The sequence below is a fragment of the Platalea leucorodia genome (assembly GCF_965183815.1).
Source record: "Platalea leucorodia genome assembly, chromosome: 18".
Lineage (NCBI taxonomy): Eukaryota > Metazoa > Chordata > Aves > Pelecaniformes > Threskiornithidae > Platalea > Platalea leucorodia.
Genome location: NC_138840.1, coordinates 2,277,093 through 2,304,706, shown reverse-complemented (window position 1 = coordinate 2,304,706; position 27,614 = coordinate 2,277,093). Strand labels below are relative to the sequence as shown.

General features: G+C 42.3%; 1 protein-coding gene across 2 annotated transcripts; it reads left to right on the top strand.

Annotated features, from left to right (window-relative positions):
* Positions 1-525: 525 nt before the first annotated feature.
* On the top strand, positions 526-27,025 carry PPP1R8 (protein phosphatase 1 regulatory subunit 8). Of its 2 annotated transcripts, XM_082329376.1 has the most exons (7): positions 526-678; positions 13,613-13,673; positions 20,350-20,503; positions 21,135-21,355; positions 22,040-22,184; positions 23,363-23,427; positions 24,437-27,023. In XM_082329376.1, exons 1-7 carry the CDS (start codon positions 617-619, stop codon positions 24,788-24,790), a joined length of 1,062 nt encoding a protein of 353 aa, XP_082185502.1. In that variant the 5' UTR covers positions 526-616; the 3' UTR covers positions 24,791-27,023. The 2 variants fall into 2 exon arrangements, with proteins under 2 accessions (XP_082185502.1, XP_082185503.1); XM_082329377.1 differs by lacking the exons at positions 526-678; positions 20,350-20,503 and having other exon boundaries at positions 24,437-27,025.
* Positions 27,026-27,614: the final 589 nt, after the last annotated feature.

The following is a 27,614-nucleotide window of genomic DNA, read 5'->3' as shown; positions in this document are numbered from 1 at the left end:
CTACCAGTCTGGGAGATGCTGGAAACTTAACTCTCCGCCGTGAGAGCCGGTGCGGGGCCGAGCTCGCTGGTGCTGCTCGTCGAGGTGGCGGTTCCTGCCCTGCTCGGGGGCGCCAGGGCCTCTGAGCAACAGCTCCTGGGGGAGCTGCGGGGACAATACTGGAGAAATAAGATTTTTCCCTCATATAAGCTCAATTATCTGCACTTGTAACAGAGTACATGACCCGTGTTACCTGCCATCTAATCGGTTTTCTGTCTGCTGTTCTCTAAAACGCCGAGATGCTAAAATGGGGTTGCGGAAGCCTGCCCAGGAGGGTCCGATCCGGGTTGTTCCCCTGCTGTTACGCTTCTACCGCCCCTCCCGGTCAGCCCCCTCCGACCCCCGCAGCCGCGAGGGGGGCGGCCGCCGGCTGGGACGGGGAAAGGGAGCAGCGACGGGGCCGGGCCCCGCGTCCCGCTCGGCGCCGCCTGGCAGCGGGCGCCCGGCCTGGACGGGGCGGCGAGGCCCCGCCGCTGGGCCCGCCCCGCGCCGCGCGGGGCACGCCGGGATCGCCCCCCGCGCCGGTCCTCCAGCTTCCCATCCTGCCCTCGGCCCGCCTGAATGGGGCAGATGCAAGATGGCGGCGAACGCGAACTCCGCCGGCGGCGGCGGCCTCTCGCTCTTCGAGTGCCCCAGCTGGTGAGCGGGCGGGCCGGGGCCGGGGCCGGGGCCGCGGCCGCTCCGCCGGGCCGCTCGCCTCCGGGCGTGCCGCGGGCCTCCTGCGGCGGGGCGCGGGTGGCCGCCGGGGCGGGCTGGGCCGGGGGAGTGGCGGCGGGGCCGGGCGCGGCGGGGGCCGGGGCTGCCCGGGCGTGCGTGGGGCGGGAAGGACCGCGGGGCCGAGGCCGCCTGCCCGGGCCTGCGCCCCCCGACCCCGCCGAGCGGGGGCTGCGGCGGCGCCGGGCCCGTCGGGGCTCCAGGCGGGGCCGCGCAGCCCTGCGGTGCCTCCGGCGGCGGCGGCGGGCGGCCTGGGCCGGGCGCCGCCGTGCAGCGCTGGCCGAAGCCCGGAGCGCTTCCCGGGGGTGCTGTGTCCCTTCCCGGGGGCTTAAAGGGAACGTGAGATGTCGTACACGTTACATTTTCTGCTCGCGTTATGTATACAGTACGAGAAATGTATCGGCTTGAAAGTAGCCTGGATTTTTATTATACTGAGTTAAGAAGTCAGGGGAGAGTGATGTGTTGGAGAAGCAGTATCAGGGCCACGGATTTGGCTGGTTTTAGAGTCGTAGAAAAGTCCACGTTGGAAAGGATCTCCGCAAATCGTCTGGTCCAATCTTCTGTTGAAAGCAGGGCCTAAGATTAGGTTACCTGGGGCCCTGTTTGATTTGCTTTGAATTTTTTGATACATTGCTAAATAGATCTTTGCCCTACCATCTTCTTTGTGTGCCAGAGCGTTCATTATTCAGGGGACGCATGCAGTTATATTTTAAATCACATACAAAATGACACAGCGTTACAGCTGAAAAGCGTTTGTGTATATATATATATATGAGCTAGCTGTGTATGTGCGTGCACGATTGCAGTCTTTAATTGCATAGTCATCCAGTTTTTACTACAGGTCCCCTACGTTTCAGTGCTCTGATGATAGTGCTCAGTGAATGGATGCTTACTGAAGATGCTTTTTAATTTTGACCTGGTTTGTAAGTGCCTGCTTTAGTTAGTAAAACCATTAACTCTCTCATGGAAGAGAATTGCTTGTGTATTTTAGTATTTTATTTGTGCTGAACATATACAATAACAAACACCTATATGAGACAGGATGGTGCTCCATAAAATGATGACACAATAGAGTAGGCAAAGCAAAAAATTATTCAGTGTTAGTGCTTTCTGGATATTCAACTTGAAATTTGAAATATCATATCTTTAATTTTTTTATTAGTGTTTTTATACAGAAGTGCTCACAACTTGCATTATATTCCGTGGTAAATTTGAATGACTTCTGCCTTTGAAAGCTATAGATTGAACAGCTGGAGAAGTGTAGCTTGTGAAATGCTAGTTTCAGTAACTTGCATGCTACTGCAGCAGAATTCCTAAATAAATACCACCTGGAGGGGAGGACTGTAACCGCTATAACTGTGAGGGCCTCTTCAGCTATGTACTTTCTGGCTTCCGCTACAAACAGGGCAGGGTCTTACAGGCAGGCAGCTTTCTTCACTATGCTGGCGCTGACCTGTTTTGGTTCTGAAGCGCAATCCATTGCACTGAACGATAGAGAAATGGGGTGTCAGGGAGATGATCCAAGCCAGAGTTTTCACACCCAGGAGTAAGGGGGTCATGTTTGGGTGCCAGGGTCTCTTTCGTTCTGACATTTCTAAAATTTCTGGTAATTTGATTTTTGCAACCTGAATGTCCTTTTACTATAATGTTCCAAAATTCTTCTCAGGTAAAACAAAGCTCGTATATGGACTCTCTCCTTAATGCGTTCTAAGGAGGCTCTTTATTTTCCCTTGCACCTCTGTTGTACATATGCACATTGTAATATTTTAAAGACTGAGTTTGGGCAAGCTGTACGTTTATACCAGTGTAATGAAAGGCCTACCTGATACAGTTTGATCTTAGACAAATTGTCATGTGTAGATGTGGCAATTAATATTGGTGAAAGATTCATTTTAAGATAACTTAACGTTTTTCCTTAATGCTCTTTTTGAAGCAGGTAAGCTGTTGTTTTATGGGGGGGGGGGGGGGGGGCAACAAACCAAGAACGTGTAGCAGGAAGCCAATACGGATAGCTTCCAGTTACAGTGTTTATATTCTGCTGAATAGGCAACTGAAAATGGGAAGTATTAGGTAGTTATGGCTGGTGGTATTCTACTGCCTCATCTGATAGGAGGGAGGAGCTCCCCTACCAGGTGGATTTATTTACTTCTGGTTTATTTTTCTAGTCTGCAAAAAAAGTAGAATATATTTCCTGTTAAAGCCTGACATGACTTCTGCTGGCATCTACTGAATTACAGACTCTAGCTCAGAGCTTCAAAGTATTTATTTCTTTCAGAGCAAGCCAAAGAGCACACGGTTACGATATTGAATAAGTGACGGATCTTGCACAGGTAGGATTCTCCAGAGTGAAAATGGGTTGCAGTAGCAGGCTTGGACCTATTTGAAGCTCTGACTACCAGAAAGTCTCAGTGTAAATGTATCCTGCAGGCTCCCTGATGTCTTACACAAGCACTGAAAAGTCTTCTGTGTAGGTAGCAGTGTAGATCTTCATAGGGAGAGCTTTGGGTGACCAGAAACCATGGAGTTGCAGAGAGGCTTTGTGGTTCAGTAGCAGCTTCTTCTGTAGTGAATTATCTTCAATCTCATCAACCTATATTAAAATCAAAATCACAGTCTTTACCTATGTATTTATTTTTCTGCCTCTAAATAGGGGGACTTGGGGCCTGCAAACACCAATCATATGAGAAATGTATCTTAAATGTAATCGACAGAACTAGCTTTTTTTTTTTCTTCTCTTTAAATTGTTGCCCAGGCTTTTGAGGTTTGCCTCCATCATTGTATCTGTTCTTTCCTAACATGGGTAGTGTTTTAGTATCCAGTTTCCAGAAAAGACTCCTCTACTGAAATTCAAGGTTTTCATCTGTTTTAAGTTCTGCTTTTGATTTAGTTTTTATGCTGTTATAGGTTACTTCTTCATAGTCCAAAAAATATTTATTCTTTCTTTTCTTTTGTTTCCAACAGTTAAACTAGCTCAAGACAGATGAAAAATAATGAATGCTGTCTTAGTAGTACTCGCTTATGCCAGTACTTGTTTATGCACGTACTGTAATTTAGCCGTACATGTTAGCAAAGACATGAGCTATGCATTTAAAATTGGAATAAAGTTGGAATAAAGCTGCTGCCACTACTTTCTATGGATTAAAATTTAGCCATGCCATGAGATTGGAAAATGTCTTTAGATAACAATTACATATCCTACTTTTATTAAGACTTTTGCATACCTTCTTGAGGTGGTGTTAGTGAGTAAAAGTAATTTCCATGAGGTACAAATGGTCTGGGGTGCAGTTTTGAGGTGACCATCAGATGTTTAACGGATAGTGCCTGTCTCCTTTTGTCCTGGTTTAACCTGCATTTGGGATTGTGAATCTTTCTTTACTCTCTGTCTTGACACACCATTAGTTGGGACGTCAAGCTTGTTCTGGAATGTGCATACATTTGAAATAGTATGTTTTAAAGGCAACAGTCGTTCCTCTTCAGTTTCTCTGAGCCAAGAACGAGCTATTCCTGGCAATGACTGTACACAGATTTCTGGAGAAGATGAGCTCTTGAGTTCTGGAAATTCCACCTTGTCCTTGAAGTTGGGCATGAAGGTGTGTACAGTAGTCACGCAGGCCAAGATTTTTAGGAAGTGGCTAAATTTAGACTTCTGAGTCCACATTTAGAAACCTAAATAATTGGCCTAGTTTTAAACTAACACAATAGAATTAAAGTTGTCCTGTCTATGTCCTTAATAGCTACAACTCAGAATTTCTCTTTAGTCTGGGTAGGACTTACTTCAGTGAGGCTGCTGAGTTTCAGCTGTTGTAACCCAGTTGGCACGTCAGCATTGAATCTTAGCCTTGTCGAAGAGATACTGTCAGGTAATTTGTAAAACTTGAGTTCTGTTATTCGGCACTTCTAGCTAGCATCACAGCCCAAAGCATTAATGGCTTTGTGCTCTTTTTTGGAAATGTTTTTTTTTTTTTTGTTACTCAATGTGCTCCTTCCAGAGTTAAGCTCAGCTTGGGCTTTCCTTCCTCCTCTTGGCTGTCTGTCCCTGCTTCTTCCCATTACTCTGTAGTTCTGCAGTAGAGGGTTTGCCACCAATGGCAGAAATAATCTGAGATTCCTCACAGAATCATCCTGACATTAGGCACAGAGCAGTGGACTGGCCTGTAGGGTACAAGGTAAAGAAACTGAAGAAACACGTTTCTGTTTCTAATACAGAAGAAAGAATTCTTGCTTGTAGGTGTTTTAATCTTTTAAAAACCTACGCTGGAACTTGTTTATGTTCAGTGGCATATTTCATTACTAACCATTCTAAGCAATTGGTGTCTTCTATAAGGCCAACAAATCCATACATGTAGCTGCTATGGGAAAACCTGAGCTTCACCATGTCCAGCTGTTATACTACAGTGTGAAAGAACTAATTATTCAGGGCAGGGAAGTAGATGTACTGTGTCTGCCAAAGACTGTCAGATGAACCAGCTTTCTTCAAGACTGTTTCTTTCAGAACACACAGGAAAGGATCGTTTTGGGGATCAATAGAGGGGTGCATACAAAAACTGTGAGTATAAGGAATTGACTTTGAGGAGGCAAGAGCAGGTGAATAGTCTGTGGGCTGACCTGACCCTTTTAGTGTCAGGGGTTTTTATTAATTACTTTGACAAAAGTGACCACCATGCTCATTAGTGACACAAGCATGGCCAGCATAGAGGCCAGAGTATTATCCGGTCTTTTTGGTATAATTTGAAGACCAAAACAGTAAAAACAAGATAAAATGCAGAAGTGTAAGATGGAAAATAGGGACTAAGAACAAGAACAACTTGTTAAAGCCAGAAGCTCACTATTCAGAAGTAAAAGGACACAAGTTCATATCCAGAAATAAAAGGGACATATACACAACTACATAGGCTAATCACAGAGTGACCATCAATCACTAGTGGCATATAACTGTTCAAAAATAAATAAAAAGACTAATATTCTACTGGATGTGTAATAATATATATCTATTTGTAAGGTAGGGAAGTGTCAGTGCTGTTGTAGAAGGCACTGATGAAAATGCATAGTCTATGTGTAACCTATACTTAATAAAGCTGAATTCAAAGTGGAACAGATGCAGTGGAAAGATTCATTGATGGGGAAACAGCAATCTTACTTTGAGGCAGAACAGAGCTTTAGTTGTCTAGTAAAATAACAATGACACTGGTTTACAGTGGCTGAAGTATTTTTAAAGAGGGATAGTATTGGGGAATTTTTTTTACAGCTGAAGGGAAAGAACAAAAAATTTAGGATGGAAATCAGAGGATTTGGTCAGAAATTTAGGATGGAAATCAAACTGTCAGGATAACAAGGCTTTGGAACAGCTTTCTGGTAGGCATAAAGGTTACAGCAAGATGACCTGCAACAGCAGTGGTTGGACTTGCTGATTCTGGAGGTCCTGTCTTTTCTTCCTCTGATTTCTACAGGTAAATTACACTTCCAGCATACCTGTTCTCACTCTGAAAAGGTAGGAATAATCTTATCAAATAATCATTGCATTGTTGCTCACTACTTAATATTCATTTTCCTATTTAATTCAGTGCCATTTGAATTCATTTTTTTGCTGTCATAAAACCTGTAGTTCTCTCTAATAGAATATTAATGGCCCTGCTCTCAGGAATTAAATTTTGTATACAATTTCCAAATTTCACTGTATTCCATAGAGACTTTGTTCCTGAGTAAGTAACCAAGGGAACCAGAGTGAACCAGTAAAATCTAGTTCTGTGTGGAACTGCATTGTAACAAGAAAACATACACAGTGCCAAGGTGAAGTTGGGCAAATGCTTTAATACAAATGGAATGCTTTGTTCAGTTGAGGCAGCTACGTTTCTCATCAAATCTTCCATAAAATATTCCTAAAACACAGTGCAATTTTTTGTGTTCAGGAAAGGTCTGTAATTATCAAGTTTGAACCACAGGCTTTTTTAACTGTATTTCTTACAACTGGAAGTTTGGCAAGACTTATTTTAATGGTTATAAGAGTAGAGGAAATCAGAAATGCTTCCCATCAACCTGCACTTTTTTTAAAGTTCAAATGCCCTAACCATCATATTTCCCCCAGACATAACAAGGTTGGATCACAGTTATTGGGCAGCTCTTTATGCAGCCCTCTTCTTCCACATGGGAAGAAACCATTCTACATGAACTAAAATAATTATCTGAAAGATTTTGGCCTTAACTCTGTCATAAGATCTCTGTGTATTGTCGAAATTAAGTCATCTAAACAAATTCCAGTGCTAGTTTGGTCTCAGTTTCTGTGGTGTGTATGCTGTGCTTTGAGAAAGGCATATGACTCATTTCCATCGCTGATGCACAACAACTTTGTGTTCAACCAACATCTTGGTAAGAGGAGGATTTTTCTTTATTGATTTCTTTCTATACAAAAGAGCATAAAAACAGCCGTACTAATTGAAGACAACAGCCCAGATGGTTTCCTATCATATTGTGGTAGTGACCAATAACTTACGCCTAAGCCTGAAGTACGCCATTCCCTTGCGTGCACTCCAGGCTTTTGGCCATCAGAAGCAAAGGGGGTTTGTGACCTGAAGACTATCTGGGTGGTCATATTTGACAACTAACTATTTCTATTAAACTAAATTTCTATTAACTAAACTACTCTAGGTTTGTAGCATTCATTAAGAGGACTAAGGGAATGGATACTTGCCTGTTTTTTTCCAAGCTTCTGAAGCGATGTAGTCCTCCTTCCCCCCTCCTCCCTTGCGTGAAGCCATCCGTACTGGTTATCATCCTCGTGCCCTTCTCGGCAAGAGAACCAGAACTAATACAGCATTCAAGATGGGAAAACATTGTCGTTCTATAGTTTCCTTCCTTATAATGTCTTTGCTTTGTCAACTGTTGATGAGTGGTCCTCTGATTCCTTCTGAACATAGTCATGATGGCTCGAGATCCTTCCTGAGTGGCAGTAAGGAGCCTGGAGCTCCTGGTTGTGCTTGCGTGGTTGAGGTGGTCTTTCTCTAGCAAGTACTAGCACTCAAGAGTGCTGATTCCTCCCCCCCCCCCCCCCGGATGTTTTCTCGAGCAGTATTTCAGTATCGAGAGATTCATTTGCAGCATTGTGGTCTGATTTGAGTTTCCTGGATAACTGTTGTCATAAGTGATTTTTCTCATTTGTTTATTGGCTCCTTTTTTCCAGACTGCATGTAAACATCATAGAGCCCTTGCAGAACCCTGCTTCTTTCCGACTCTTCATCATTTACATTCCCTCGTGGATTAGTGTTTCTTTTCCCTGTCACACCTTAATTTCCATAAGACCATTTGATAATTTTGCCAAAGCTTTTTTTAAAAATGCCAGTCTAGTGTACCGATAGCCTTGTTTATATCTTCTTGATTGTCTCCAGTAATTCTGGTAGACTGTCTGATGCTACTTGCCTCCTCAAAAAAACACGAGTTCTTTCTCTCAAGTATTATTTTTAAGCATTATCTCAATCAAAGATACAGGAGGCTGCACTACAGATGGTTAGCCTAGGCTCCTCTTCAGTCTGGAAAAGGAACAACTGAGAGATATGTTGGGTGTCTTGAACAGTGAACAGAAAGTCTGTAGGAGACAAGTGTTTGCTGTCCTTTTGAGGAGAACTAGAGTTTGCAAAATTAAATTAATAGCAAGTAGATTTGTGGTCAAATAGTGGAGAGGATGCTTCAGCTCTATGTAGGTTATCTATGAAATGGTTTGTGTAAGATTCAGTGAATGCATTAAGTTTACATGGGTTCTTAGAGCAATTGATGTAGATAGCTATTTAAACAGATAGCAACTGCGGCTCAGGAAGTCCTTGAGTTGGTAACTGTTGGAAACTGGGAGAGGATTACTGTGTGAGGCACCTGATACTGGTTTCTGGAGGTAGTTTTTGTTTTGCAAAAGGTTCCTTACTCTGGGTTTGTCAGTTTGATCTGCCTGATAAAATTCCACAGGAGTGTGAAAAATAAGTAGAGTTCTTGAAGTCATACAGAAGCCAGCACTGCTCTCTGGATTAAATAGGGCTCTCATTTTACAAGAGAAATGGTCTAAAGGAGCATGAATACAGTATTTTTGGCCCCCTGTGTAAATAGTACACCTCTTATATGCAGGTTTTGAAGAGTATCGTTTTAAGGAAAGTTCACCTTCCAATAAAAAAAAAAAAAAAAAAAAAAAAAAAAAAAAAAAAAACGAGACATACAAAAAACCTCAAACCCCAAAACCGCAACATCCCATTAGGAGTATTTTGAGTATGAAAACAGTCCATTTTGTAACTCCCCATCCGTTGTACTGGTAGCGAACAACAGTCTCAATTCCCTATTTCTCATCATCCGTGATATATGACCACCACCTCTTGCAAGAAGTCAACTGATTTGGCTAATAAACATCAGTTTTATCCAGGTACCACATGAATTCCTTTCCTAGGACATTCATAAGTAGAAGCACGGAAACCATTTCAGTGCTTGGTTGTATTCTGTCAAACAAGACATTCTTTCAGCATGGTCACTGTCATCTTGGGATTCTTACCCAAATCTGCCCAAAGGAGCAGATTATGTGTAATTCAAAACAAGGTTTATCCAGTGTTTCGCTGGCATTGGAAGAATTGTCATGCCCCATATATCATCACATTTCCAAAGGATAAGTACCGTTGAGTATTGAAGTGCAGATTAGATGACTCTATTCTGGTCTGGCTGTTATTCAGTTCCTATCTGTCTGCTAGTTCTGCTCGGTAATACAGTTTCTACAGCTCTGCTCTGTACAGCTTCCTGAGGAGGGACATGGAGAGGGAGGCGCTGATCTCTTCTCCCTGGTATCCAGTGATAGGACACATGGGAATGGTTCAAAGCTGCACCAGGGAAGGTTTCGACTCGACATTAGGAAGCATTTCTTTACCAGGAGGGTGGTCAAACCCTGGAACAGGCTTCTTAGAGAGGTGGTTGATGCCCCGTGCCTGTCAGCACTGAAGAGGCATTTGGACAATGCCTTTAATAACATTCTTCAGCTTTTGGTCAGCCCTGAAGTGGTCAGGCAGTTGGACTAGCTGATGGTTGTAGGTCCCTTCCAACTGAAATACTTTATTCTATTCTACCAGTTTCCCAGTCAGAACTTGACTTTACTGCATGTAGTTTCCACATCACTCCTGAAATATGCTTTAAAATTAGCGTCATCCGTTGATACATTCGTTTCTCTGACAGTAAGGGTAGTTTAAGCAATAGCTAAACTGTTAAGTGTAGAAAACTGGTATTTGATATCTCTTAGAATGCTTAGCTAAATACCATCTGGGTTTTGCAGTTTGTTGCTTCTTTTTATCAATTCTCATAAAGTTTCTCGTTCTGACACTTCTTTGAGTTCCTTGGACTCATTCTTAGTGAAGAAGAGCTCTAGTGTGGGATGTCCTCTCACCTCTTCTCTGATCCAGAGAATTCATTTAATGATACTGTTATGGTCATGTTCTCCTTGCCAATCGGCCTCGTTAATTCTCTGGAAGGCTTCTTTTCTCCCAAGTAAGCCTTAGGCAATTCAGTAGGCAGTCTCAGCATACTTTGTCTCAGTTAAACTTACTGAACTAGTGATCATTAACAATTAGTCCATTTGCAGGTCTTATTTTAAGGTCACTTGCAGAATGCTGACCTGTAGAGAGCAGAAGACGTTCAGGCAGTGGGGACCGTGATACGCAATCTGGAAGGTACAGAACAGCTTCTTGTTTCTCTCTTTCAAACGCAAGCACTTGTGCTGGAGCCAAGTTCTGATGCGAGATCATTTTTCTTGGAGCAGTGCTAAGCCTGGCTGTCCGTATGTGTTCTACGGAGAGGAGCGTCTGTTGACCTCAAGTAATTCTCCATCCTTCAGAACAGTGTGGGGAAAATTAGTGGATATTTTAGCACGTTAGTTAGTGGGAGAGGACTTTTTTTTTTTAATAGGAGAAAAAAATGCTTTCCTAACAGCACAGTACCAACTTTCTAACAAACTTTCTTCTAGTAGATTTTTGCAAGAGATTTCCTTTCAATGTTTTACTTCCTTGATGCATGAGGTGAGGGGTCTGAGAGGGCAGAGCATGTGAGGGGTTGTTGATACTTCCAAATACAACCATTACTTTGCATCTTTGCTGACTCTGGATCTAATTAGTTTTCAGTATAGAACTGGAAAATCTTTCTACTTTTTTCATTAAAAGACTTTCCAAGTATCTAACTTCAGCAGCCTAAGCTATGACATTGATTTAGTTTGTTCCAAAGGGAAGTTCTGTACCAAAAATGATTTCTGTGAGTTTGTTTTGATGTATTGTAATCGGTATTTACAGTCTTACTGTGTTCGATGTTTTGCAAGTGTAGGTAGATAGGGGAAATACTGTCTCCAAAGGATTCTCAGTCCAAAAGACACCAGAGAACAGATAAATTTTTCAAGCATCTTAATTCATAGCTGAAGGCACTATCTTGTGCTGCTGCTGGGCTTTTTTTCTGTGTTCAAAATAAAGTTGAAGGTAAAAGCAGAGTAAAATAACAGCAAGGGTGAAACTAAAAGGGGGGGGGGGGTAATGAAAAATCACAGATTGTATATGGCAAAAGACGACCATCGGACAGGATTCAGTCTCCAGATGAGGAAAGTGGTTGTGCTAGAGCATTTGGGAGCTTTCCCATCACCTAATGGGTATGTTGAGGATGTTGCTAAAATGTTTTTAGGACAGACTGACCATTGGGTATCCAGGAAGAGATCACTGAAAAGAAAAGCAGAGGCCAGATTGAGTAAGTAGACTTGCTTGTAGAGTTAATTTGTTGAAAGGTTTACCTATTTGGAAGAAAAAAAAATAAAGGTGGGGGAAGCAGCTTTTGTTTGATCAAAGTAAAGCAGGCTTTGTGAAAATTATCAAAAGTTGTGTTGCAGAGTAACTAGAACTTGGCAGTTTCAGTGGAATGGAGAAAAACAAGTTTGCCAGTGCTCGGGGGCAGAAGGAGGAAACACTGAGAAGTGGACGTGAATCCGTGAATGAAACCTGTCTGTCAATGAAAAATGAGAGCTGAGATCTGAGGGGAGCACAGGAGGAGGCAGCAAAACTCAGGTGCAGCCTGGCTGTATGATCCCAGAGCAAGACTTAAGAGGGAGCAGTCCCCTAGCTGTACTGGAGTGACTGGAAGAGTCAATCCTTGTAGAACTCATCAGACGGACTTTGTATCTTCTTTGGGAGCATTTTTACTTGCTGGTCCCCCGCACCACCATAATCCTGTTTCTAGGAAGCAGTCACCATTTTAGCAGATTGCCCTGGAGCTTTGCATCCTCTGCTTTTGCTGCTGCTGTTTGTTCATCCAAAAGAATGAGAATCAATATCAGCCATATCCATCTTATTTTGTTAGGATGGTACTATCCACAGTCTTAGAGAAGGGCTTGGTAAGAAAACTTGTGGAAGTCCCAACTGGCATGTTCAAGAAGGGCCAGAGAGGGATCTGAGCAGGCTAGTGTAATGGATTTGGAGCAAGAATGGAAAATGCTTGTGCAATACTTGAGAAAGAAATGAAGTGGAAATAATAGAGGACTCTGTTCTTGTATGAAGTTATCTAGGAGAGCATGTGAGTAGTAACCAGATGACCTGGGGACACAGAAGAAACCTTCAAATTCTAAGGCATGTCCCAGAAACGTGAGCAGCTATATTTAGCCCCCTCAAACAACTTCAATTACAAGTGACCTTTCTTTCTTTTCCAGCCATGCTGAGAATGTTGCTACCCGTTGTCGCTGTTCTCTTGGCTTGCTCTGTGCAGTGAGCAAAGCAGTAAATGGGAATGTGATCTCCCCTGCAGTTGTTCTTCAGAAGGGCAGCAGTATAGCTGAGAACTGGGTCACTGCTGTTGCCTAGAAAGTTGGTCCAGCCATAGAGACAAGCAGCAGTGCTGTATCAGTGAAGAAGTACTAGAGATGGAGATTTTGAGATATCTGAGCAGAAGAAGGTTTGCTGTCAACAGCCAGAGATCCTATGTAGTGAAGGGCAGTGTATTGACACCACGGCGGTGTCCTGGTTTTGAGCACTGTAAATACAAAATATGGTTTTGATGCTGCTAATGCTCATGGGTTCTCCCACATATTAGTGTTGTTTTGCTGTGCATTGCCGAGTCCCACAGGCCTCTCTGCTCCCTTTGCCCGAGTGAGAATACTGCTGTCTGACTGGTGAATCTGCTTCACGGGAGGTGAGCAGGGATGGAGCTGTAGGGCTGGGGAGCTGAGCTGCTCTTTGACAGTTTGGTGGAGGAAGATTGTACTGTCGTGGAGTAGGGGTCCCTCTGCCATCTAATACTGCAATCTCTTCTACATTACCTGTCTTGGTAGGAAAGCTTGATTATAAGGTGAGTGTGGAGGAACACGGGCTATTGGCCAACATTTTTATAATATTACAGGTGTGTGTGGAGCCCCTTTCAGGTTTTTTGCCATTACCGGTCCTAGAGGGGAAGGGTGGTAGAGGTTTCTGTTCCTCTCAGCAGCTAAGGGTAGAGATCTGTTTTGAAGGTAACACGACAAAACGGAGCCCTTAAGCAAACAGTCCCAGCCGATCCCCTTCTCTGGTTGTTAGCCTCTTCCTGGCCTCATATCATGTTCTTTTAGGAGTTCATTTTGTAGATTAGGTATTTTTCACCTGGAGAAGTAAAGCTTGAAATGCCTCATGACCTGTTAGCTTAGCTGTTAATATAAAAAAATCATGTTTTATGTGTTGTCAGAAGGAATCTGCAGGGAGGGAAAGAAAATTATGGGTTTTCATATTTTCCCCAAAATAATTCTGCTTACATTTTTGTAGGTTTGGTCTGTAGCTCTAATAGAGTATTAGCTCTAACACTAATAAACTTTTCAATAAATATTTTGGTACTATATTTTGCTTTCTTTATTTTTCAGGGCAGGGAAACCGCCACCTGGCTTACATCTGGATGTAGTCAAAGGAGACAAACTCATTGAGGTATGAAAATAGGTTTTGTATGTGTTTGGTGTGTCGTATACATATAGGCACCAGCAAGAGAACATTTCCCAGCATTTTCCTCACTTACTCCTAAGTATTTCCTTTCTCTGTCATATTCATTATTTTCAAATCATTTTGGTTTACTCTGAAACTAAAGAATGAAGTTAATTTTCCCTTGCCTGTACTCTGAGCCTGTCTTATGCTAGGCAGTGCTTCCATCAGTTATCTTCCGATTAGATGCACTGTTTGAAGGGATACAAAACTGCAGTGCTCAGCTAGCAAACAATGACACTTTGACTCCTGAACATTAAAACTGTCCTAGTAAGGGAGAGAAAAAATATCATAGAATCGTTTAGGTTGGAAAAGACCTTTAAGATCATCAAGTCCAACCGTTAACCCAGCACTGCCATGTCCACCGCTAAACCATGTCCCTAAGCACCACATCTGCCCGGCTTTTAAATCCCTCCAGGGATGGGGACTCAGCCACTGCCCTGGGCAGCCTGTGCCAATGCCTGATTAGATAATATATAATTGTAAGGGAAACTCGATACTTTGCAGAGCCTTATTTCTTCCAAACGTATTTTTGGACCAAAGTTGACATTTTGTTCCCTACAAGATACCTATATAGGAGGTATAGCAGCCAAGAAGGCACCTTGTCTTAGGAATTTCAGGAGCAGAAACTTGAACAACATGGGGAAAGAAATCTCAAATACAAAAGACTAAGAGTACAAATGCTTCACTTTGTACTGCTTGTTTGAGATACTTGTCTGGTCAGTTTATTTTTTATTTTGTTTTACAAGTAAAGTTAACTAGGCATCCTGTATTTTACAGGATTGTTGCCCTGTCCTATAGTATGGAATATAGTATGATTTTTTTTATCCCATGTTCTAGATCTGCAAACTGTTGTGATTAGCACAGATACAATGAGTTATTTTTATTACAGCAAAGGCATTTGTCTGATATACACCAGCTCATTCTCTATTTCATATTTTGTCTTATATCACACTAAAAATAGTAAATAAAAAAAAAGGCTCTTTAACATGGGTGACAGAGAGGACCAAAGCCAGTGAATGTGTTTTAGCTGTGGAGAGACTCCTAACTTGCAATTGACTGAAACAGAGAAAATGTTTCTGGGCAGCAAAAATTTGCAAAGTTGAGCCAACTTTTCTGAACAGAAACTTGGAAAATTAAGAACTGAGTGTTAGATCAAGAAAGATTTAGGTAGCTTAAAATCTTGGCTGGTTTTTAATGTGTGCTACCACAGGAGCATCAGACAGTATTAAATGTTCCTTCTGGTGTCTAGCAGGAGAGATTTACTGTTTAGAATTTGGTTAAGTTACCAGAATATGCTTTGCATAGGAAAGCAGATGGAGATGTCACAAATAGGTACCTCACAAATAAATTTGTGTTTTCCCAGGCCAGAAACCAGGAAAACGAAGCTTTTCCCTGTAGTCCATTACTGTTGGTTTTTCAGACTGCTTTGAGAGAGTGCTCTTACTCTGGATTTAAAGACACAGAAAATTGGGAAAGCCAGTCTTGACCTAAAAGAGATCTTTGCTCAGCCTTAGTTTGGAAAGACTTAGATACTAAGACACATTTACTGCATCTTCAGAGTAGTTCACTAATTCATACAAGACATGGCTGAGTTGGTTCATACCCGCTACTCGGACTACGTTGGAGCTGTCCTTCACCAGCTCTTTCTATGGCTTTCAAACCCTTTGCATTGCATTTGTCTTCAAGCCGTGGACCATGTATTCTGCTCCTTATGGTACTGTTACATGTTCAGAATCATTATCAGAGATCAGAGGGCTGTAGTAGGACTGCTTCTCAGCTCAGCCTTCTCACTGCCATCCTAGCAGCAGCATCTGGGGTAAGGATTGTACTTGGCACTGGATTTTCCAGTATTTCTTTCAGGCCATGTAATGAGATTCAGTGAGCAAAGCCAAATGGCAGTGACTTTGGGTTTTTTGGTATGTGGCAGGTGGCCAAACATAATGCAGCCTTCCCACCTGGGAGACTTCTTGTATGAGTTTTTTCTTGTCATGTTTCTTTTGGATTTTTGAGTGTGGAGAGAGAGCTTTAGGATGAAAGAGTTTATGTGGAGCTCTCTGCTGAATTAATCCTCAGGTGCTAGGCAGATGTCTGTCATGGGAGTCCTGGTCAGGACTGAAAAAAAGGCAGAAAAATGGCATATGGAAGCTGAGGATGCACCATTGGTTTTGGCAGTGGATGAGCAAATAAATTAATTAAGCAAATAAATTGATAAATTGGCAGTCTGGAATATCGTCCTGGTGGTATCAGACTCTGAGGCTGTGCAGCCTGAAGCTTTGGGACCTACAGGAGGCCCAAGTTGGCTTTGTAAGCCTGGGGTCTCTGTCCGCATTGGGAAAATGGGTGGTACAAACATCCTGATTCCCTCTTCCGACCATCAACTCTCTTGATAACCTAACAGAGGTTTTTTGCTGTCATGCAGAGCACTGTTAACAGCCATTTCTAGTCCGCTATCCAGCTACTCTGGGGTTCAGTAGAGGACGTGATCACACAGAGGTTACAGAACGACTGTAGAGTTTGTGTTTTACCTCCTGAATATCTGATGTTGGCTGTCAGCGTTACCGAGATCAGCGCGGTACAGCTTGCCTGCCGTTCAGCGTGTAACGCGTGCGCTGGACGCTGCGGCCAGCGGCGCCCAGGCGCCGGCACCTGCGCGTGTAGCAGAGAGGTCTGGCTCGCTGTCGTACTGCTGTCTGCTGAAGCAAGAATCAGAAGAGCTGGCCTGGTGGGGAAGTTCTAGCAGACTGTTCCACGCAGCATGCATGCCTGCTTGTGTGGTTGCTTTGTGGCCTCGCACGCTGCGTACAGGTGATCACTTACGTCCTCTAGGCTACGGTGGTTACGTGAGGCAACGTACTGTGTGTACATATGGGAGCTGTGCAGCAAATTAGCAGCATTTGAATGTGATCCATCTGTTTCCCTTTTTGGTACATCTGGCAAATAGTTTTTCAGTTTTGTGTCTTATGGTAGACAGCAGTAACTAAGAAAGAACATGCCTGAGTCTCGTGGGTTACTGAGCACTTGATACTAACCGAGCCATCCGTATCCCAGGCGTCGTGCAGAGGTCTGAGGTACAGCTTGTGATTGCTGGGTCTGAAAAGTGCGACATCAAAACAAGCCATGAAGTGTTTAAGCTCAGTGTATAAAGAATAACACTGGGTTATAACTCAGAGGCACAGAAAATTTTGGAAACATTATCTTGAAGTAAAGGCAATAAAATTATTTTCTCTGCTGATAATTTGTTGCAATATTTCCAATTTATGAATTCGTTTGTGTCTTTGCAAAGTCTCTTGAAATGCTGTCAAGTCAGAATGGTATTGATTTGTCTATAGTGGGTACAAATGAAAACTTACAGGCCAATTCTTTTGGTTTCAGTTGTGGACAGCAATGAGAAATTGTTGGACTGATTTTTATGGTACTTGAAATTGTGAGATAACTGCTTGTGGAGCTGAGCACTGAAATGTGGAGTAACGAATCGACTTCTGAAGATCCACTTGTTTGTATCAGAGTTGTGTTTACATAGGATTTTTTTTTTTCAAATACACAAGAATAAAAGGAAAATTTAGTGCTGGTCTTTCTTACAAAGTGGAATCATAGAATTCATTAGTACAAAGGTATTGAATTTGGGAAGATTCAGTGCTGAATTGAATGAGTAGGTACTGCGTAATATTGGACATAAATCCATTGCTATGAAGTTGAATCCCCAGAAAACCTAACTAGCATTTCTCAAAAGATGTATTGTAACAAACACTATGGTATTCACAGATCAATAGCTGGATGAAACAACTGCGATCTTAAGGGAGAGTATCGCTGAGATTAATGGAATGATATGTGTTGATTAAGGCTTGCAGAGAAAAGCATAACAAAAGTATGCTGGCATGAAGAATGTACAGGGAGGAGATTGATTGATCTATTTACAGGTGGAATTAAAAAAAAAAGTGAACTAACACTCAACCAGAAAGGGCTGAGGAAACCAGGTACTAGTTTAAGCTCTTTATCAGTGGCTTATACTTTCTGGTTAATTGTGAGGGGAGGGTGTTGGGAAAACCAGCATTTGTAAAGAGACAGAAAGTGATAATAAAGTAGCCATGTGAGAGCAGAATCCAGTAGACTGTTTCAGTATATTGATTTCTCAGTTTTTTAATCTGAATTACACTGAGGCTTCAAGGTATGCTATTCCCCACCAGACACAAAGAGATTCAGAGGAGACACTTGCATGTTTTAAATGTCCCAGTTGGAGGAAAATCACTTGCATTTTGCATTTGCACCTCATTTGTCACCAGATAATGTACTTGAAGGTGAATTGCTAATTAAGCTGTGATTCCTGTCTTACCAAATGAGATGTGGACTCGCAAAGAAGATTTTTTTTTTTTTTTTTGTAGTTAAAGTCTAAGTGTTGATGCTTTTGTGGATTTTCTGCCAGCCTATGCATCACTGAGGGTACTGATGAAGCTGCCATCCGATCTAACTGTTTGTTTTCCCAGAACTTCTTGAAATTTAATATCTTGTAGTACTGGTTGAAATTGGCCAGTTGGTTGAGAAGTTATTTGGTTTAGTAGTGGGTGTCGGGAGCTGATGGATACGCACGCAGCTTGATCACCTAAATCTTGCTATTTTAAGAAAGCAGGCCAAAATATGTAAGTCAGTAGATTTCACAAAGCATTTACTCTCATGAAATCGTGCTTAAAACGTATACCTTGAGTTAGCTGGGAATAAGACATTAGCAGATTATTATTACGTAAGGGACCAGTTAATTGTAAAGTTGTCATGATGTATACTAGTATGGAGTTGAGTTGTTCAATTAATTCTTCTAGGGACCTAAAAGAGAGAATAAACATACAGAAATAAATGAAATACTTATTACTGAATACCAGATTATGAGAACTTGCAGCATGGGGGCTGACAAATGTTCAACAGAACAATGAGAAATCCAACCTAGAAAATGTAGAACACATCGGGGGGGGGGGGGGGGGGTCTGAAAAAAATCAGTGGGGGAATGACATCTGAATGCAGCAGTGCTAAAAGCCTTGAGGTTCATAATTGGTGGGCAGGTAAATGGATGTAACTTTGGTGATTTGTAGTAGAAAATGAGGTCCATGTGAGATTTATGCTTGCAGATAAAGCAGAGGAATATAAATACAATATCTTATTCCAAGCTGTCTCCTTATTTTCTGTACGACTTGATAGTGCCACAGAATAAGTAACTGTCTGGGTGCTCATTGTGTCTGTCTTTCTGATAGCTCAAAAAACCCCAAACAATTACCTGTAATTAGTCTGATACATCAGCTCTTTCTAGCTGAGCATGTGGTTTATACAGCTGGCAAAACTGAGGAGCAAACAAGTGATAGAGGTGAATGGTGCTGCCAGGAAGGGAGGCCCTTCCTCATCACAGCCCTAGTGTGTATCATCCATTGCTTCGCGAGAGCCAGCTGGGGTACGCATCTGACTGAAGGCAAACTGATTCAGTCCGCTAAAACAGTAGTAGACAAATGCAGCAAAAAAGTGCTTTGCAAGCTGAAAACTTTGCTCAGATGTGTTGCAGTACGATTGAGGAGAGGATTGTATAGCGGGGAGTGGAAGGAGTGAGAGGGGAGAAATCCTCCTGCTCTAGCAGCCAAAATATTAATTCAGCTCAGACTATCTCATGAAAGCAATGCTTTCCTGAACTAAGATCTGGTTTTTTTCTGATGGAAAATGTATCATCAGCATTCTCGTTATCATGCTATTGAAACATTGTGTGGGCTTTGGTAAATGTTTCAAAAAGCAGGAGAAGCCATCTGTTAACAAATCTGTAACGCATTGCCAGCCTTTGACTTGTGCAGCTGGAAGCAAGAAAACACAGGTTAGATTAGGATCTTGGGATGCAGTGAAAAAGAAGGCTGCACTGCTTAGGTACTTCAGCATTTAGGCGCAAGGAGTTCCTTTCAACAACATTGTCTGTTAATAGAAATATGCTGTGTACACCGTAGGACTGTGTCAACATGTTCCTTTGCTTTTCAGAGATGGTTTATGTAACTGATATTACAGTGTGTAAGGTCTTGTTTGAAGAAGAGATTAGAACTAGGATGAATTAAGAAGAAATACCTAAAATTAATGGCTTACTTGAATGGACTAATATGGATTCATATCACAGTACAGATTCAGTATAGTTTTACATCTTTATTATACAGGTCTGAAGTCTCCTGGATGTCCATTTGTATACAGAAATATAATTTTGATGTTCTGTATCGGACTGGAGACCATTCAGCATAGACTCCTGACTTAGAAAGGCCCAAGCTCATCTCCCTCAAGGAATGTGTAAAAATCGTTGGGAGCAGATGTGAGAGAGAATCTCTTGTGTAAGACAGTCTTGTGCTTTGAAGAGTTATTGTCCTTCCCAAGCTGTCTTGTGTTGGCTGTTAAAGAAGGGAATAACTGGGACTCTTCCATATTCAGCTGTTCTGATTTTACAAAGAGAATATTCAAGTTTCTGTATTGAACAGTGTCAGACAAGACTGAAATATTGATTAGATGTTGATGCTTTGTTTTGAATTTGCTCTGTTTATTCATGTTCTTGAATTTTTTCAGGAAGATCCAAAAGATTATAGGAGTCTAATATGCTTCTCTGTTTGATATTCTACCTCAGAAACTCATCATTGATGAGAAGAAATACTATCTCTTTGGGAGAAATCCTGATCTGTGCGATTTTACCATTGACCACCAGTCTTGCTCTCGGGTCCATGCTGCCTTGGTCTATCACAAACATCTCAAGAGGGTTTTCCTCATAGATCTAAACAGCAGTAAGTAGTGTGACATTTAACCAGATAGAAATATGATATTTCAGTGCTTAAACATTTCTGAATCTAAGACACTTTTTCCTTTTTTTTGTTGTTTGCACTGTGTGGATAGATGACTATAATCTGAATTAGCATCCTAGTGAAAGATTGGCAAGGGTCAGGAGCAAAGGAGTGTTTCCTCCAGTCAGCTTACATCTGCTTCACTTGGTGTTTAAAATGACATTTCTAGACTCTTAAGAGGCTAAGGGAGAGGAGGAAAGTGACTTGGCCTTCCCTTCACAATTTTAATGAAGGTTTCTCTTCTGAGGGTGGTTTCCCAAGATCTAAAACCTAACATGCTGTTTTTTCCACTGGGGGAATGATTCCAGACATGGTACATTGGGACCTACAAGAATCCTGAAAGTGAACGGTGTTTGTCATTTATTTCCCTGACTTTTTGAGGAACTCCGATGTGTGTTATCATAGTTTGTGAGATGGTAGGTAAAATGTACATAGCTGATGTTTTCAGCAGTACTTCAGTGACTTGTACCTCGGAGCAACCATGTACAGTTTTTGAACTTGTCAAGACCTGAACTTGAGTGCTGTGAGCCCAAGCTGATGACTAACAGACTATTTTGCATTTTGATGTCCTCAGCACATGGCACGTTCTTGGGTCATATCCGTTTGGAACCTCACAAACCCCAACAGATACCCATTGACTCCACAGTTTCATTTGGCGCTTCTACACGGGCATATACTCTGCGAGAGAAGCCTCAGACACTGCCATCAGCAGTTAAAGGAGATGAGAAAATGGGTGGCGAAGATGAAGAGCTCAAGGGCTTGCTGGGCTTGCCAGAGGAAGAGACAGAACTTGACGTGAGTACGATGGCACTTTGTACCTAGATGGCATTTCCAGCTAAATGGGTAGCATTCCCCACTTGTTTGCTTGCGTTCAGGTTCTTAATTTCTTGGCCTTGAAGATAGTCTGAGGTGTCTTCTGCTGGCAGATAACACGCAAACCATCTCATTCTGCCATAAGCCTGTGATCATGCTGCTTCGCAGAATCAGTGACCTAATAATCCTGCTGTTCCAATGGTCTTCTCACAGAGGCTTGCCAGGGAGTACGTGCTCTCCAACTAACATTACCCCAGGTCAGGGGTGATTTCCCACACTGTTCCCCATCGCCAGATAACAGTGAATGCTGCCCTGTTTCCTGCAGTTAGCTAATGAAGAGGGAGAAGACAGCGTGTGGCATTCACAGGATTCTTGAGGCTGGAAGGGACCTCTCGGGGTCATCTAGTCCAGCCCCCTTGCTCAAGCAGGGTCAGCTAGAGCAGGTTGCCCAGGATTGTGCTCAGTCAAGTTCTGAGTATCTTTGCAGACAGAGACTCCACCACCTTTCTGGGCAACCTGTTGCAGCACTGGAGCACTCTTTCTTCCTAGGGGTCTAAAGCTGAAGTAAACAGTGTGCTGTGGTCTTTTGATATGCACAATCACATGATTAAATCAGACTTCATACACGAGTTGCTTAAACTGTTTCATCTCCAAATTTGTTGTTAGAACCTGACAGAGTTTAATACAGCCCATAACAAAAGAATTTCCACGTTAACCATTGAGGAAGGGAACTTGGATATTCAGAGACCAAAGAGAAAACGGAAGAACTCCAGAGTGACATTCAGCGATGATGATGAAATCATCAATCCAGGTAAGTAGTTTGCTTTAATCTTTAGTTAATGCCTTTGAGGTGCTCTTTCCAGTATTCTCACAGGGATTCCTCATGGCTGCATAGGGATAAGGAGAACAGAAATTTGGTAGTCAATATTTGGGATCTGCTATTTCAGAGAAGCTCCCACACATCTTGCTTATGTCTTTGACCTCTCTCTGTTTCTTCTCTTCTACCTGTAAAATAACTGCATGATTTGTGCAGGACAGGGATGTCACACTCAGCTTCATTCTTCAAAATTCTGTCAGATGTTGGAAAGATCTCGTGGGTCCAAAAGGAGGAAAATGTTTTAAATTTTTTACCTTCTTTAGAATCTAAATGGGAACTGAACTCGTTTTTGTTTTCATCTGTCCCTTAATGCTTTCCTTACTTGTTGCCTAATGGATATTTGTCTCAAGCTCAGAGGTTTTTTGCTATTTGTCTGCATATCTGAAACAAGTCATTCTCATTCAATACGATGCTTCTGAAGATGTATCCAATTCCTAATTAGTCATTTTTCTCCCTTAGCTGTTTTATATTAATGGCACTCCTATTAATGATATTTTATATGGATAATATTCCTATTAATAAGAGTAGCTTATTAATGAGTATGCATTTTAAAATATAGTCAGGAGCTAGTTTCATTTGGCAGTGTATACCACCCAGAATAACCATTTTGATTTATGAGGTCATGCAATTTAGTGCTCAGAACATCCTAAGGTAAACAGCAGTCATTCCCATCACAAAAAAGGTAATTTTTTCAGACTTTCAAGACTGTACATTGAATTCTTCTGACTCCTCCTTCAAGGTCCCCTAAGGACTTCTGGGGCTAGCTGTTGTGCCTTTGAGCACATGCAGTGCCTTGCCAGCAGCAGCTTTCAGCCCAGAACTCCCGTCTGATCAGTGCAAACTGGCTCTCCGTCTGTCCGCTTTCCCCGTTCTCCGTTTGAGCGGAAGCCTTTCTCACCGGCGCATCTGATGAGCCTGCCCCGAGCCAAAGCCACTAGGTGTCCCCTTAGCTCCTCTCTTTATGTGGGCATGCTTGTGCTTACTGAGAGCTACTAGAGCGCTGGCTTTCAGAAGGTCCATGTACCAGTTCTTCGTATAGGTTCCTTTACCTGACAGATCTTCTATCTTTTCCTGTATTCTTATTGAAAGCTTCACTGTTCTTGCATTTACAGAGGACGTGGACCCTTCTGTTGGGCGTTTCAGGAACATGGTACAGACAGCCGTAGTCCCTGTTAAGGTACAGAGTAACTCCCAACTTTCTAATTAATACAATACATTGATGAACTTGCTTTATGAGAAACATAATGTTCTATGGTGGAAAGCATTTTATTGTTAAGCAAAAGTCATGTTCAGGTTTCACAATTGTCTTTTTTTTTTTTTTTTTAGCAGATTTGACCATTTCCCTTCAAATCCAGCTTTAGCTCTTTTCTTTAATAACACGGGGGATCAATGGCAATTTTTTTTTACCTCCCAAAAAGAAACACTTTCCAGAAATTCAGTATGGTAGTTCTAGGCATCAGTTAAAATTGTCGGAAGTGTGGAAAATAAAAAGTAAAAATAAGAGGTTGTTTGTTTAAATACTGTAAGTGCTAAAGATTTCATAAGGTTGTCTACTAGAACTAGCAGGGTTTAGACTTTGCTCCAGGATGAGTGTGTTGCCAGTGCTATATTTAATTTGAATATGCTAGGAGTAGAGAAGATTTGCAAAACTGAAGGGTAACTAAGCAACAGTGTAATAGCAATTTTGCGTGTTGTTGGCATACACTAAATAATGTATGTGGAAAAGGATAATTCTACATAAACCCCAGACTGCAGGAGAAGATTCAAATGATCAAGAGTTAGACAAAATCATCCAAGTGATCTACAAGTTGCAGTTTCTTACTGTGGGGGGAAGGAGGGTCTGTGTTACTGACTAAAGACCTACTTGGTCTTGTGTTCAGGACAAGCTCAAGACTGGCAAGGATGTACAGGAGGTAAAGAGATGCTCAGACCTGATCTAAGTTAAAGCTGAGCTTCAACTTCTGTCACCCCTGCCTGCATTGTGCACCTTTGAGAGTTTATTAATAAGTGGTTTTCAAGGAAACCCAGAAGAAATCTTCTGGGACAAAGACTGGGACATGGTCTGTAACCACTTTATACGTGGCTGGCCTAGGTGCCTTCTTGGAGAAAATGACATTGGCATCCAGTTTAAATAGCTTGCTTGTTTCATGTATTTTGAATAATTCTTTAAATACTTCCATCTACAGAAAAAACGTTTGGAGAATCCAGGCTCATTGACCACAGATGATTCTGCATCACGACGTATGCAAAACTTTCCCTACAGTGGAGGATTATATGGTGGTTTACCTCCAACTCACAATGAGGCAGGCTCCCAATCGCATGGCGTCCATGGGACAGCACTCATTGGTGGTCTGCCAATGCCCTACCCCAATCTTGCCCCAGATGTGGACTTGACTCCTGTTGTGCCCTCAACAGTTAACATGAACCCAGCTCCAAACCCTGCTGTCTTTAATCCTGAAGCTGTGAATGAACCCAAGAAGAAGAAGTATGCAAAGGAGGCATGGCCGGGCAAGAAGCCAACCCCTTCCCTACTGATCTGAGTTGGGTTTTGTTGAGGGAGGGTGGGAGTTACGAACTCCAGAAACTGTTTATGTGCAGTATCGTCTTTTTAAAATTTCAATGTCCTAACCAGATGTAATACCAAGATTGGAGAAGTGAAATATCCTTTAAAGATCTGTCTTCAAACGTTTTTATATGTCTGTTTAAAAGAAAAAAAAAAAAATACAGTTCCCATCTCCTTTTGAACTAAAATATCTGGCAGCCTTTTCTTAGCAATTACTGGCCCCAGAGGTCTTTACTCTGAATTTTGATCCATAAGTTGAAGGGGCAGAGTCATACAATTTAATTATTGTTTATGGCATGACCCTACAAATTTGTGTATTTAGGTGTCGTGCTTGCTCTGAGTACTGTTGTTCCTGCTGGACTTGCTCATAGCGGGTCAGCTGTATCAGAAGTAAACGTTTGTGGGGCCAAGTTTTTCAGAAATCCCATTGGTATGAGTTCTAAAACTTGCAAAACATAGGTCAGCTTTTTATTTTTTTACATTTTCAAAACCCCACCAATGTGGGGCATTATCTTTTTGTTTGTTTGTTTGTTTGGCTACAACTTGTTTTAATTTCCACCTAAAACACTACAGCATCCTGTTAGTTCATGAGAACGTGGAGTTGAGATGGCCAAGAACTAGGTGGGCTTCCTTAGCTGTGGTCCAGCATTGTGTGATGGAGTGCTGTGTGGATGGGTGAAGTGGTGTACGCGTGGAGGGGTCGGAGCTTGTGTCGGTGCCTACGGCAGCGTGCAAGCATGGCAAGCCGAGGAGCGTTTGCTGGATAGGCGCTATCTACGCTGTACAGACAATAAACAACAGAGTAGCCTTGACTCTCTCCCCTGTGATAACTTAAGGTGGAGTTAACACAGAGGAGAACGGTTTCTTTTAAACTTCGTGGCCCTTTTAACTTAGTTTCATTTTTATTTGCAAATGGGACTTGTGAACTTAGAGTATATGTGAGATGCAACAAGATACATAAAATAACGAGCAGCCATCAGCAGTGTCAGAGGACTTGCACATTTAACAACTAAAACCACAACCTGCCCACTATTCTGGCTGCCAGTAACGGGGTGAGAACTGAGTGCTACTTAAAGCTAGAATATGAATTCTCAGTAGAGATTCTGCCTCGCCTTGAATAAAGCAGTGTATAAGTTGATTTCATAATAGTACGTTTTTTGACTACTACTTCACTTTTTCCCATAAAATGAGAAGCTTGATTTGGATTGTTGCTCTAGCCCTTCAAATCCTTGGTTTTAGATTTCAAAATCTGATTCATATGTATTCAGACACTATGTCTTTATACAAGGTAAGGCCAGAGCTCTGTTTTTCTTAGGTTTACTCTGGATTTTTTTACATTCTATAATGCAGTTCAGCTACATAGTCACATTCCTTTGTTTGGGGGATTTCTGCAGGAAATATGCACTAAAATCACAGTAGTATACCCAGCTGTTCTTTGTGTACAGTGCTGTAGCTACCTGGCTACGTAGTGGTGTGAAAATCTGAGGGTTGCCGGCGCGGTGCTGTGTTACAGCGCGTCTGGTGTGCTGTATGCACTAGACCTGTTTGGACAGATGCTCCAAAATCAGTGTGACTTCTGCGTCTGCAGAGTGATTGCTTCTATCATGTTACTGAGGTAAAAAGGAGCTAGTAGCTACCCCATTTACAAGAGCGATGGCTTTAGAGACTGGTTTGTTCCCTTCCCCACACCATCATATCTAGCTCAAACTATTCCATGGATGAATACAGTACCTTCTTCATGATATAGTTGTGTCACTCTGTGTTTAGTTGCTATTGAATATGATTCAGTCCTCGGACATTCTGCTTCCAGACACTCCATGCTGCCTCTTAAAATCTTTCTCACTTTATTTTTAGTTTTGCTTCTTTCTGGTATGTAGAATTTTCTTTTTCCAGCCAGTCTGCTTTATGAAGGCAACTCTTTAGGGTAAGACTAGTTAGGGCAAGTAAAAGTTGAACAAGTTTTCTTCTTCCTGTTTTTCTGTTTCGGGGGCTTTTTTTGGAGGGGAGTGGGGTTTTTTTTTGTTCTGGTTTGGTTGTTTGCAAGTGGCCCTTTGCAAGATTTTTCTTGAAAAGGGAAGCTTTACTGCTTATTGTTTTTTAAAGCTCTTCTCCTCCCTGGGTTTGAACAAGCTCTCGTTATTTTAGAGCTTAGGGGCCATAGCTGGCCAGTACAGGAGGGGACAGTATAACATCCAGGGGCTTTGTACAGAGGTTTGTACACTTGTGTAATATGTAATAGGCCTTTTCACACTTTCTGTTGAGCTTTTTACCTGTAACCTTTACTATGTTGTAAATTAAATGCAGATTTTGCCAGTTTGGAGAGTGTAGTGTGTTCGTTCCCAGTCTACGCTTCTGCAGTTGGGACTGTACGTTGTTTTGTGGCTTACTGAAGGATTTCTGCAGTGGCAAAGTGCAGTTGTCGCCGCAGGCCTTGTTCGTAGTGGCTGGCTCAGGCTGCAGCTCTTAAAGCTGCTCCAGCTTCTTTGCTCATGACCTGCTTTGCTGCCTTGTGCTGCAGCGTTGCACTTTTGCACACCAAAGTAACACTTCCCAGTGGATTTTAAACAGCAGTCACCTTTGTTGTCTGAGTGAAGTTTTATCTGGTTCTGGCATAATCCTCTCTCTGCAAAAGTCATACTTTAGAGCCCAACTTTGCTCTTTTCATTGCCCAGTTTGCTGCCTCTGACCCGTAGAGGCAGTCCAAATGCCCCGTCCTTTGTCGCTCTGTGTCTCTGCAGCTTGTCCTAGGCTCACTGGGGAGAGCTGTAGTGAAAAACAGTAAACTGGTAGCTGGTTAAAGA